Genomic DNA, 12,829 nt, shown 5'->3' on the forward strand with positions numbered 1-12,829 from the left:
ACGGAGAGGGAGAGCGGCGCAGGTGGGGTGGGGCCCCGGGGCCGCCCTAACGGTTTCCAGCTTCGGCTCCCCAGCGCCGCGCGTCGCCTCGCCGTTACGTTACGCGAGCTAGCTCTAGGCTGTAGCTACTGCGGACGGCGCGGTACGTCTCCGGTCGAACGCCGTACGTGTGCGTGCTCTCGCCGGCATCCTACTCCATGCATCGTCAATCGATCTGGTGGAGGGGGTTGCTTACAACAAATGCTTGCACAGACGAGATTAAGCTGGACTCGCGCTTTTGCGGCAATGCATTGCAGGCTGTCCCTCTCATTCCACTGACAGCAGACACAACATTGCAGGCTGTCCCTCTCACGAGTCTACGGTGCAGACTGCGTGCACGTGACCAAGTGTAAAGCGCGTCGTGACGAGTCCACAAAACCGTTGCGGCCCGAAAGAGCAATTCTACACGGGCGCTCCCTCTCGGTGCCAAACATTTGGTGCCATATATATTCATGCTACTACCATGCACGATACCGACCTAACGGTAACCACGGCAACCTAACAAAGCGCGCAGGGTACAGCACGAAAGGTATATGGACTTATGGGGGAATTAAACGTGCACCACCGCCATGTACCCGTACCCACATGAACATTTGCGCGTGGATGATACTACCGTGGTCGACACAGTCATGCGCATAGCATGGTTTTCGGGTACTGCCTTTTTCATGTTAGGCGTGTCCTCGTATCTTGTTAGGAGCAGCAAGTAGTACATCTTGCACGTGACTCGGTGTTCAAGTCACGCCGTTTGTGTGATTTCTGGGTGTTTTATTGGACACAAGTACTGCTCCTCACCGCCCCACTGCAAAAAAACACTACATCCGTTCAGATAAGGAACGTACATATTTACAAATGAACACTTTTTTTCAAGGAAAATTAGAAAAGATATCTTAACTTGACAAACAAAATATGAGGTACTCCATCTGTCATATAATATAAGACGTTTTCTGACATTGATGTAGTTTCAACAACGTCTTACATTATGGGATAGAGCAAGTATATGCCACATCCCACATGTGAATCCACTGGTATAATTTTCGAACATGTTTTTGGTCACTATCCAGTCACGATTTTGCCACTCAAGCGGACCCCTCACACCGTCCCTATACGTTCGAGCCGTCCGGTAACCCCCCCCCCCCCATACCTAGGCCATATGCGGTGTAGTTCGGAAGCGACTGCCATATCGGATCCGGTCCTCTCTAGCCCACCCCACCCCAAGACCAAAGCCTAACAGTCCACCCTTCTCGAATATCGATGGCTTCGATTCCACTGCCCATTTTCTCCCCTCCCTCCAGCATGCCCGACTACAGCAGTGAATCTGGCTCCATCGACTAGGACGGGCTCTTGAATGAGGACTCTGGAAGCTTAGCCCTAGAAGATGACGAGCTCGTGCTCTGCATTGCCCATCCTCGATCGCGGCTGGACAACGGCAGAAGCTTGAGCACCATGCTATCCCCGGTGGCCCAGCGGGCAAGCTGTGCGGTCGACCATGTCGACTCGTCCACTCGGCCCTGACTTGTCGTGCTTCGTGGTCGCCCCCTTCGGAAGCTGCTCCCCCCCCCCCCCCCCACCCCGGGCCGGCGGTGGGTGCTCGTGCACGCACTACCAAGCACGTGTCGTCTGCGTCACCGCAATCGGAGGCAAGGGAGCCTCGCTGCGCCCGGCAGAGAGCGGCGGAGGCCACATCCAGACATGATTGTTTTTATGTTTATGTGGATTTTGGCCGGCGGTTGACCGGTTTTTATATTTAAATATGTTATAACTTTGATCATGATTGTTTTTTAAATCCGCGTTTACAAAAATATAGGTCGGGCCAGCGTTGGGTGCACGCGCCAACTAGAAAAACGGACATGAGTGTCTGTGCGGCCGACCCAAACGAAGAAAAAGCTGTCAAATCGTGCGTCCGTTTGGATCGGCCAGTTGGAGTTTAATGCATTTGCAAAAAATGTCAAGCAGATCAATACTACCTCCATTACAGAACGCAAAAAAAAACTGCCTTCATTACAAAATACTTTAAATCAACTAAAACCATGACAAGTAATTTGGGTAAACAGATGGAAGATGTTAATAGAAAGTTGGGCACCCAGTTGAGCTATAGCTATAGCTAGCTCTCACGAGTCTACGGTGCAGACTGCGTGCACGTGACCCAAGTGCAAAGCACGTCGTGACGAGCCCATAAAATGGTTGCGGCCCGAAAGAGCAATTCTACACGAGCGCTCTATCTGGGTGCCAAACATTTTGTGCTATATACATTCATGCTAGTATACTTAGCAGGAGCAACTAGAAGGGCTCTCCCTCCAGCATGCCCGACTACAACAGTGAATCTGGCTCCATCGACTAGGACGGGCTCTTGAATGAGGACTCTGGAAGCTTAGCCCTAGAAGATGACGAGCTCGTGCTCTGCATTGCCCATCCTCGATCGCGGCTAGACATTGCCAATCCTCGATAGTGGGCAAGATGGGCAGTCGACCATGTCGACCCGTCTCATTCGGCCCCGACCTGTCGAGCTTCGTGGTTGTCCCCTTCGGAAGCTGCTTCCCCAACCCCGGGCCGGCAGTGGGTGCTCGTGCCCGCACTACCAGCATGTGTCGTCCGCGCCACAACAATCGAAGGGAAGGGCGCCTCGCTAAGCCCGACAGAGAGCGGCAAAGTCCACATCCAGCCATTCCAGATGCGGGTCGTACCAGACCAAGGCCGTCCAGGTGCCCTCAGACTCGTAGGAGAAGCTCCTCGACGAAGGGCTCCACCGGTCCTTCATCTTGGTTAAGATGGACGCTCGCCGCCGCAAAGTTGTCACTTCAATGCGGCTAGCCATCGAGGAGTCCGAGTGGTTCACTCAGAAGAAGGCCGCCGATGAGACGAGAGCCTGCACCTTGCCAAGGAGCAAGCCTGCGCCGCCCGACGTCTCTCTGGCATCCCCTCCGGTAGGGGAATGGCTCCGCCTCCGGAGACGCTAAGGGAAGGGTCCGACAAGGAGGCAGTGGTACCCGACATCCCCTCTTAGTTTGCTACCATATTTTTTAATGTAGATATGTCGAACTTGTTAATTTAAAATTTTCTATGTCTGGTCCTAGATGTGAATACTATGTATATGTCGATCTACATTGTGTTATTCACATTGTATGTATTGCATGGAATTCAGGGGGTGGATATAGGGGATATGGATGTGGACGCGGACATTCGAGGGATGATCGGGCATTGTTCATAGCCGTAGAGAGGCCCAGTTTTTGATGCGTGGTTGTAGATGCTCTAACATACCATAATAAATGTGACGTGTGGTACCTAGAAATGTCCGAGCAAGAAGCGTAACAACATGTTCATTTCTTCGCACTAAACTTTTCCGCAAGTGTGTCAGATTATTCTCTCAAGTAACCAACACGAGATATGTGTGTTCATTAAGAAGAAAATTGTTTGGATTTGAGGATTCATAATTGAGGTATCTGGGTTGTGGAAACGAACATTTGTGGGGTCAGATTTGACGTACGCGGCTGCAAGTCATCTCATGTTTTCTTAAGGAATATTATTGACATACTACCCTCATATTTTTCTCAAATGTTGCCGCACTTATGTTGACTAATTTATCCATCTAGTTTGTGGATTGCCACGAATGAAGCGTGGCAAACTATTGGCTATGTCTTTCTCAAAAAAAAAAAGAAACTATTGGCTATGTGCCGATGTACGAAACCACAAATGAAGCGTGGCAAACTATCGGCCATGGACCGAGCGTGCTCGCCGGTCATGGGTCGAGACGAGGACCAACATTCGCCGGAGTCAGTTCTTTTTTTCATTTTGAAACTTTCGCCGGAGTTAAGTTGCAGAGGGGAGTGACTCGCCGGCGCGGCGAAAGAGACCTACCTTGGCCCTGTGCATCTACCGTGCGGCCGTGCGGATCAGAAAAGAATTCCGCAACACAAGAAGGGGATGAGTCGTGGACACGGTCATCACGGCCGTTGGCGTAATACGGTAAGCCGCGATGGAATTGACGCGTGCGGGACCGGGCCTCCCCTCTCACTGTCCGCGACGGGGCCCACCGTCAGAGACCACGCGCAACTTCCAGCCCGGCCCACGCATCCACAGCTAGCTGGACTCGGATTCTAGTCGCACACCTTCCTCCGCTCCTTCCTCCCTCCAATGGTGGCTCCTCCTCCTCTGTCTATAAATACACCACGTCTCCCTCTGGAACCAACCTGCAACCACCGCAGAGCACGCCATCGATCGAACCAAAGCCAAGAAGAGTTTCCTCGTTGCTAGCGCCGCTAAGTAGACGTCGACGGCGATGGGCAAGATGAAGATGCCGGCCCTGTTCCGCCGCCGCTCCTCCTCCAAGTCGCGCTCCGCGTCGCCGCCGACGACTCCTCCCCGGGAGGAGCAGCAGGAGGAGAGCCGGCAGGCCATCGGGTCCCCGGCGCGGTCGCCGGAGGAGGAGATGGAGCGGGTCTTCCGCAAGTTCGACGCCAACGGCGACGGCCGGATCTCGCGGCCGGAGCTGGCCGCCCTCTTCGAGAGCCTGGGCCACGCGGCCACCGAGGACGAGCTGACCCGCATGATGGCTGAGGCGGACGCGGACGGCGACGGCTTCATCAGCCTGGAGGAGTTCGCGGCGCTCAACGCCACGGCGCCCGGCGACGACGAGGAGGACCTGCGGCTCGCCTTCAAGGTGTTCGACGCGGACGGCAGCGGCGACATCTCGGCCGCGGAGCTGGCGCGCGTGCTCCACGGCCTCGGCGAGAAGGCCACGGTGCAGCAGTGCCGGCGCATGATCGAGGGCGTCGACAAGAACGGCGACGGCCTCATCTCCTTCGACGAGTTCAAGGTCATGATGGCCGCCGGCTTCGCCGCCAAGATGGCCTGATCCGTCCTCCCTCTTCTTGGATTCAATCCGTCGTCGTCCGCGGACAGATTGATTTCGTCCACGCCTTCCTCGCTCCTTCCTCTCGCGTGCGGTGCGGTGCGGTGCAGATTAAGTGGGAATTAAGTGTACATAATTCAAGGATTAAAGGGCGGGATTAGAGCGTACGTGCGTTAGTAGATTCTTTGTTTCTTTGTCTTCTTGGTGGTGCCGAGTACGTAATAACCAGAAATCTCTCGCGAATAATTGTCTCGCGATTATCTAAAGATCTGAGATATAATGGAATTGGTGAGGTTGCCGGTTAATCGACTCTTTTGCCATATTGTTCTTGTCATCTCTGCTTTCGGTTTCAACCTCTTTTCACGCGTTTGTGAGCTGTGGGTGGTGACGTCTGAGGACCAGAAATCATGATTTGGATGTCTGGATCTGTGTTTCTGTTGGGAATCTGGACGTATGGACGCTCATAACCTGGAAACTGCGGCGCCATATAATTCTTCGCCCGTCGGTTCAGCTCGTCTTCTTGTTGGGGTTTTCAGTTGCGTCCAAGAGGGTCTTCGTCTTGTGGGTTCAGACTACTCTTTTTTTTGCTGTTGAAATATATGTACTGCGTGCGCTACACATCAGGCGTAGTACAATGCACGACTGCACTCGCATAGACTTTGTTCGAGGGTGGAAATTTCTACAGTGCCTTTGCAGGATGCCACTCCGATTTGGAATCCCTGTGCCTCGTGCTTCCAAACGGGCCCTGCACGCCAGCCCAAGCATAGTGGGGCACTAGTAAACCCAGCACTTGCATTTTTTTAACCGAGAGATTCCAGGACCTGAACCCTCCGAATAGTCTTGTCCTAACCTGGTGCTCAGTGTCGAAACATTCTTACCGATCTGGGAAATATATATATCTTTGAGATTATTCTGTCAGTAGTGTTAGCATCAAGCTTGGAACATGGGCTCGCAGCCACTGACAGTGGAGTGGAGCGAGGCCGGGAATATTCTCGAGGAAAGGGGCAGCTGCTGATCAAACTGTGGTAAACAATGCCGCAATGATTGATTGCAGCATCACAGCGGGGGGCCGGTGGTGGAACTTCTCTCCAAGTACCTCATTCCTAGTAGTTTATCTGGCTAGTAGCAGAAGAATAGCTGCAAGATTTGGTCTCGCGCTTCACAGTTTTATTCTAATCCGCAGACTGCTGTAAGTGGATTAAGCATATAAGCAGGGAAAAAAACAAATAACGTACCACTAAGAAAAGATGCATTGCGCTGAGATGCGTGCTGCTTGTACTGGGCCAGTTACCCGGCCCGGCCCGGCTCTACACCTGCACCTGCTTCGCCCCGCTCCGCCCGTCTCACTCAACCATGTGCTCTGCTTGCACCGCTGTGGGCAGCAGCATCAGGTGGAGCGGAGTGTGCCAGGTCTCGCTGCTACCTGCTGATTTTTTTATTTTTTATTTTGGTTATCTGCTGAATTTTGGTGCCTGGTGTCTGGACTCTGAAGGAATCTCTCGTAAACAATGACCCCGAGTACGGGCCTTATTTTTAGGAGAAAATGAATCCACATCAGTGTTAAACACGCGATGAAAGCTAAGTACCAACAGCCAGCAGAGAAAGTTATGGCATCCATTACAAAAGGCTCTGAAAACAACACACAATACATCATCAGCTAGCAAGCACAAGCCTTTTTTTTCTTTGTTTTTGCGAATTAAGCAGAAGCCTAATTTCTTCAGATTGGCTGCTGTTAGTTGGTTTGTGACGTGAGTTTTAGCCTATGATTCTCGGTTTGGTTCATCTCCAATGTGAATGCTGCTATTCTGTCATCTGAAACGACAGACGAATAAACAGACATATTATTGACTAGTGAGAGTGCAGACATCACTCTCGGCCACCACCGTGTAAGTAAGTGTCTGGCGAACAAAGAAACATGCTCCTACGTATAGAGATTTTGTATGCAATTGTCCATTGTCTAGAATGCCTGAAAGTGTAGGACTCCTATAATTATATTTGCTGATGCCCATGTAGGTTCTTGACTTTGCTGCTCTCTTTGAACCTGAACTTTGGGATGCATTTTTCCTGTCCGGTATTTTCTAAACTTGTGATGCACTTTGCCTTCCGGAATAGATGCCAGTACAAAGGTTCTTCGGTTTTAAGTTTCGAACGAGCCATGTACGCTTGCCGAGCATAGTCAAACACGGGAGAAGCGGCACTTGCACTTGTTTAAAGCGAGAATCCAGAACCTAAATCTTTCTGCCCAGTGACCAACATACTCAATCGGATTATATTCTTCAGTGTCAAGACATTCTTACTGATCGTATCATAGAGCATAACTAGAACATAAAGGCGCGCGTTGCCGTGCCTGCCTATCTTAAAGAAACATGCTCCTACGTATAGAGTTTTTTTTATGCAATTGTCCATTGTCTAGAATGCCTGAAAGTGTAGGACTCCTATAATTATATCTGCTGATGCCCATGGAGGTTCTGAAAGTGTAGGACTCCTATAATTATATCTGCTGATGCCCATGGAGGTTCTTGACTTTGCTGCTCTCTGAACCTGAATACGATCTTCCTATATTTTGCACCAACGCTTTTACTACTCCTGCACACCACAAAGTATTGTTGTCCTGTAAGTGTTATGAAACTTGCCACCTTTCCTGATGAAATATACTAATGCTGCATCGGCAGATGTAAAATTGGATGAACTTGTCCCTGGTATAACACTTCCAGACAAACTTGGTAGGAATACAAGAAGACGTATTCAGAGTTCAGTTATGCACAAGAGTCTCCGCGGCCTCCGCCTATGCGACACAATTATTAGGTAGTACTTTCTACTCTCCCATAGAGCACTCGGCACGGAAGGCTTGTGCACCACCAGAAGTCAAGTTCTTTGCTTGGTTAACGACTCAAGATAGGATATGAACCGCCGATAGATTGGCTAGGCATTGTTGGCCAAATTGCGGCCTTTGTCCTCCTTTACAAATGGGTACAAGAAACTGGAGTGCACCTCTTCTTCAATTGTCACTTTACCATCTGTCTTTGGAACCTAGCGAACGAGTGGCTTCATCTTGACAGCATTGACACCTCCGTTTGGCACCTTGAGGGCTCCATCAAGGATTGGTGGACAAATCATTCCGACATCAACACCGCCAATGGCAGGGCCATGGCATCCGTCATGTTGCTCATCAGTTGGCTCAGAGGTAACAAGAGAAATGCTTGGATGTTTCGCCACAGAAGCACTCCGCCGCCAATCTTGCTCAATAACATCAAAGGAGAGGCCCACCTTTGGATCGCCGAGGGTACACAATTTTTTTGGGGACCATTATGCTGGGAGAGAATCTTATTGTAACTTCGGGCTTGTAGCACACACTCTACTCTCCTCTTAATTAATATGCGAGGCAAATCTGTTAAAATAGAAACAACACAACAGTCTCTAGGAAGCCGTCTGGGATGCGTTTTTCCTGCCCGGTATTTCTGAACTTGTCATGCGCTTTGCCTCCCGGAATAGATGCCAGTAGAAAGGTCCTTCGGTTTTTTTGTTTCGAAGGCGCCATGTACGCTAGCCGAGCATAGTCAAATACCGGAGAAGCAGCACTTGCACTTGTTTAAAGCGAGAATCCAGAACCTGAACGTTTCTGCGCAGTGACCAACATACTCGATCGGATTATATTCTTGAGTGTCAAGACATTCTTACTGATCGTATCGTAGAGCATAATTCTTCAGAGTTTAGTATACTATAGTAATGGTAATGGACTAATGGTGTAAGCAGCGATGGAACATGGCCTAGCGAGTGATGAGGAAAGCAGGGAATATTCCCTTGGAAATGGACAGATAACATTGTTGTAGTGGTTGCAGCATCCCGCTGGCCGGTGGTGGAACTGCGCTCTCCGTAAGCAGAATACTCCTAGGCAAGAAGATTTGGTTCCGCCTCATGTGATCTACTTCCTTTGTACCGAAATGTAAGACTTTTTTTTGTTTGCATAGGCAATAAAAACCGTCTTACATTTTATACCTGCTTAAATGTGTGTTTATTTACACGACAACGCTTCAAATCACCTGACTGAAAACAAAACTACGTCCATCTCCTTCGGGCGTCACGTGCCCCCGTGGGGAAGATCAACGTGAAGCTTCCCCTTCCCTCTAGCTATCCCTCTCCTCTCCCAGCACACCCTTTGCAGCAAGCCTTTGTCATTCACCACCCCGCTCTTATAGCATCGACCGCCATGAACTGTTGCAGGTGTCTTCCCTGATCTCTCCTCCTCTGATTCAGACCGGGGACAGGCATAAGAGTTGGTCTTTGCTACCCCCAAATATACCCGGAGCTCATCAAGCTTGTCCCCCTCTCTTGCCCTCCTCCTCCTGACTCCCTTCATTTATGCCGCGAGCTCCCCACCCACCATCAATGATGCGTGCTCCGCCAATTTTACAATGCTTTTTGCAACAAGGATCCTGTTGCAACGGCAATGGACTTGGCCAAGATGCTCTTGCAACAAGGATCCTGTTACAATTAGGGTCTACTGCGGGGCTATGTGTTATTTGTAACCTGACGTAGTACTACCAAGTGGCCAAGTTTCTGCAAGTTGCTTTCTTTGGGAAAAAAGAAACTGCATTATTACATCAAGATGCGTGCAGCATGGGTTGGTTGGTTGGATGGATGGATCGATGGGGAATCCCTCCCACGTGTCCTCGCCTCTCCCCTCTCATCCATGCCTCGCACACCGCAGTGGACTGTAGCAACTGGGCTGGGAGGGGAAGGAGCAGAGGGGATGAGCGGCGGCGGCGGCGCCGGAGTGCTGGGCGCCGGCTCGTCGTACCAGAGGTTCGTCCGCACCGCGCTGGAGCAGACCCGCCTCCGCACCGCCCTCACACCCCACCCCTCGCAGGTTGGTTCATGTCCTACTGCTTCCCTTCCCTTGCTCGCCTTGCTGAGCTCCCTGTTCCTCTTTCCTTGCCACCTTGCAATGTCCTGGTTCGGTTCACGCTGCGCTGGCGAGCATGCTCTGTCTGCTCGAGGTGACTAGCAAAGCTGTAACTTCATACAGGTGTCGATGCTAGCCCGTTAGCTCCACGAATTCAGATGCGCCTGCTAACTGAAAATTCAGTCTATAACAGAGAAGCAAAATCAGTACTGTTGTGATGTCGCACTAGTGCCGGCTGAATTTCGGTGCTTGGTCTTTGTCTGACGCCCAGGATCTCCTGTAAACAATGACCCCAAGCACGAGCCTTATTTCTTCAGATATACTTATAATTATTGACTAGTTAAGCCGTTGAGGGTCAGTCTCCGAGTCTGGTATAGGCATTTTTTTTATGCAATTGTCCATCTAGAACATCTTAAAGTGTAGGTATCCTGTGATGTCGGCTGACGCCAGTCACATTTGTCATTACAGAAGATGATTTTGTCCTGTGTCATGCTCCCAGGAAAAGTTCAGGCTCATACGAGCCAACGACGATGCTGCTGTTTTGGACGCTCTCTCCTTCAGTGCCCCCAAGATCAGACTGCTTCGCAGCTTGACAGTTGAGAAGAAAAACTCGGTTCAGGTACTTCATCTCCAAGTTCACTTGTCCAAAACCCTCCAACAACTATCCCAGAAGGCTATGAACTGAAAGATGGGTGTACATGTGAAGTTGATTATATCTGAATATTACAGCTTTAATTTGTTCTATCTGATTACATCTGAAGTTCCATAATATTACAGGTTTCATTTGTTCTATGAATATCGTACAGTCGAATCAGTGGTGATATTTTCCTTTTGAAATCTCTTATCTCTGTTTCATCACTCAGTTTATGACTGAAGGGACAAGGGAGTGTCATTGAGGATTTCATTTATCGAGGCTTATGATCCACCAAGCTATACTTATAATGCATATGCCCATGCAGGTTCTCGACTTTGCTGCTTTCTCTGAACCTGAATACGATCTTCCTATATTTTGTGCCAACGCTTTTACGACTCCTGCACAGAGTATCGTTGTCTTGTAAGTGCCATGATATGTATGCCATTCAAGACTTAATTACTATGGTTAAACTAGAATATGAATAATGGCCTGAAAGAACTATTTGAATTACTTGCAGGGACCTCAATCCGCTATACGATATAACTGAAGACAAGGATTACAAAGATAAATACTACAGGAATTTGATGCCCCTTATGCAGAAGTACAGTGAGGTACTTGGATCTTATCCTTCACCCAAATGCATTACCCCAGTCTTTTTCTATTAGCTTTATACATAGAGTGTTATCTTTATTTAGAGAAAATGCAGCTTCTGCCATGGGGTGGCAAGATTACGAGCGAATCTCTGAGATTCTTCTCTCCAATCGTGATCTGGACTATATTTGAGCCCACTGAACGCAACCATCATGTTCTATATTCAGCTTTGATGGATTACTATAAGGTATTCACGATTGCTTTATTAAATTTCTGAACTGTTGTGCCAGACATGCAATTTCAAGTATCATGCTCTGTTTTCTCATGTTTCTGATGACGCAGGTTTGGCTTCAGTTAACGGATCAAGCAACTGAAGAGAATGACACAACGAAAGTTGTTCGTAACAGAGAAGCGCAACATAGATATCTCACATGGAGGGCTGAAAAGGTTTGTATTTTTCATAAAACCCATGCGGAGAAAGTTATATTCATTGACTATTTGTCATTACACTGTTACTTGCGCCAAATTAGGACTGCCATTAGATATTATCATTTGTTAAAGCAGCTGCCACAGAGCATCTTCCACTAATGTCGTGCCTTGTCTATGGGTAGGATCCTGGGTTTCCACTTCTGAAGAAGTTGATTGGTGAAAGCCATGCCAAGGTTTCTCTTCCTGCGATATTCACTATATTTAGTTATTTACACACACCCAATTCATGTTATTTGCAGAGTTACTTATTGCTTTGATATTCAGGATTTGGTGACGGAGTTCCTGTTCGAAGGAGTGTATTCTCTTGGAAGTAAATCTTTCCTGGACTATTTCCCCGAGTACGCGCGTGACGACGGGACAGTAAACAAGAAGAGGAGTATGATCGGGAAATCTTTCGAAGCTAGGCCTTGGGATGCTACCGGAGAATTCATTGGTGGCAAGGATGCAGGATGAGATCTTTAGCTGTAGGACCTGCTCGAGCATCCTTCGGGTTTTCCTGAATTCGCCATGAGAATTCATCGGTGCTGAGGATGCATGATGAGATCTCTTGGAGTAAGATCCACATGGGCATTCTTAGGGTTTTGCTGAGCTCCTAGCGACAATCAGTATCGCGACGCTCTTGCTTCTCAGGATTCATTTTTAACGTTCTTCGTTACACGCTGCCCGGGCTACTTTGTATCCTTTGTAATTTCATCTGAAGGGTCTGTGTAGCTTAGACAATGTGTGTAATATTTGATTGGGTGCAATGTCAATAATAACTTACACTGATATCATATACTGGTCATCTATTTGTGAGGAAATACAGGTCCAACATAGGGCAGAAACCAGCAGCCGTCGTGCAGAATCAGGCTGCCGTCAGAAATAGGCAAATCCGATGAAAAAAATGTGTAAGGAGTGGCGAAGCGAGGGCAATGTTAGAAAGTTGAAAAAACGTGTAACATGACGAAAGTTGGGGAGCTCGTATTCAGTTCGGCGCCGCGAACGTCAACCGGCGCCTACAGCAGAGCCAAGTGGGCCGGCCCACGAATGCACCAGCGCGGAAGCTGTTTTCGCGGAAAAAGTTCATAAAATCTAAAAAGTGCATACATACTATTTGGTTGAATGGAGCGGCCGCGTTTCGCATGCATGTGGCTGTTAATTTTTTCGACTTCTAATGCATGTGGCTGTTAGCATTAAACGCGTTCACACTGATTACTCCATTTCGAACTGAACGGATCCACGCATATTCATTTCAGAGTTTTAAATTTTAAAAAGTCATATATTTCAAACCACGCGTCGGAATTCAGATCCGTTTTCACTGCTGGAACTCTTGCGACGAGATCTTTGA

The 12,829-nt window shown here is 48.9% G+C and overlaps 2 protein-coding genes across 2 annotated transcripts; both read left to right on the forward strand.

Annotated features, from left to right (window-relative positions):
• The first annotated feature begins 4,206 nt into the window (after positions 1 to 4,206).
• On the forward strand, positions 4,207 to 5,190 carry LOC125546045 (probable calcium-binding protein CML10). The gene has a single exon (XM_048710166.1). It carries the CDS (start codon positions 4,313 to 4,315, stop codon positions 4,886 to 4,888), a length of 576 nt encoding a protein of 191 aa, XP_048566123.1. The 5' UTR covers positions 4,207 to 4,312; the 3' UTR covers positions 4,889 to 5,190.
• Positions 5,191 to 9,503: 4,313 nt separating this feature from the next.
• LOC125546046 (phytochromobilin:ferredoxin oxidoreductase, chloroplastic) lies at positions 9,504 to 12,275 on the forward strand. The gene is made up of 8 exons (XM_048710167.1): positions 9,504 to 9,752; positions 10,288 to 10,407; positions 10,748 to 10,842; positions 10,940 to 11,033; positions 11,129 to 11,260; positions 11,356 to 11,460; positions 11,625 to 11,675; positions 11,767 to 12,275. The coding sequence occupies exons 1-8, from the start codon at positions 9,576 to 9,578 to the stop codon at positions 11,953 to 11,955; spliced, it is 963 nt and encodes a 320-aa protein (XP_048566124.1). The 5' UTR covers positions 9,504 to 9,575; the 3' UTR covers positions 11,956 to 12,275.
• Positions 12,276 to 12,829: the final 554 nt, after the last annotated feature.

Source organism: Triticum urartu, chromosome 3 (assembly GCF_003073215.2).
Source record: "Triticum urartu cultivar G1812 chromosome 3, Tu2.1, whole genome shotgun sequence".
NCBI lineage: Eukaryota > Viridiplantae > Streptophyta > Magnoliopsida > Poales > Poaceae > Triticum > Triticum urartu.

Bases quoted from the DNA above. Each gene is read 5' to 3' on its own strand.
- LOC125546045 (XM_048710166.1), top strand. From the start codon at position 4,313: ATGGGCAAGATGAAGATGCCGGCCCTGTTCCGCCGCCGCTCCTCCTCC.
- LOC125546046 (XM_048710167.1), top strand. From the start codon at position 9,576: ATGCCTCGCACACCGCAGTGGACTGTAGCAACTGGGCTGGGAGGGGAA. The intron at 10,408-10,747 runs GTACTTCATCTC...ATGCCCATGCAG, and splicing joins AGAAGAAAAACTCGGTTCAG to GTTCTCGACTTTGCTGCTTT. The intron at 11,461-11,624 runs GTTTGTATTTTT...GTCTATGGGTAG, and splicing joins TCACATGGAGGGCTGAAAAG to GATCCTGGGTTTCCACTTCT.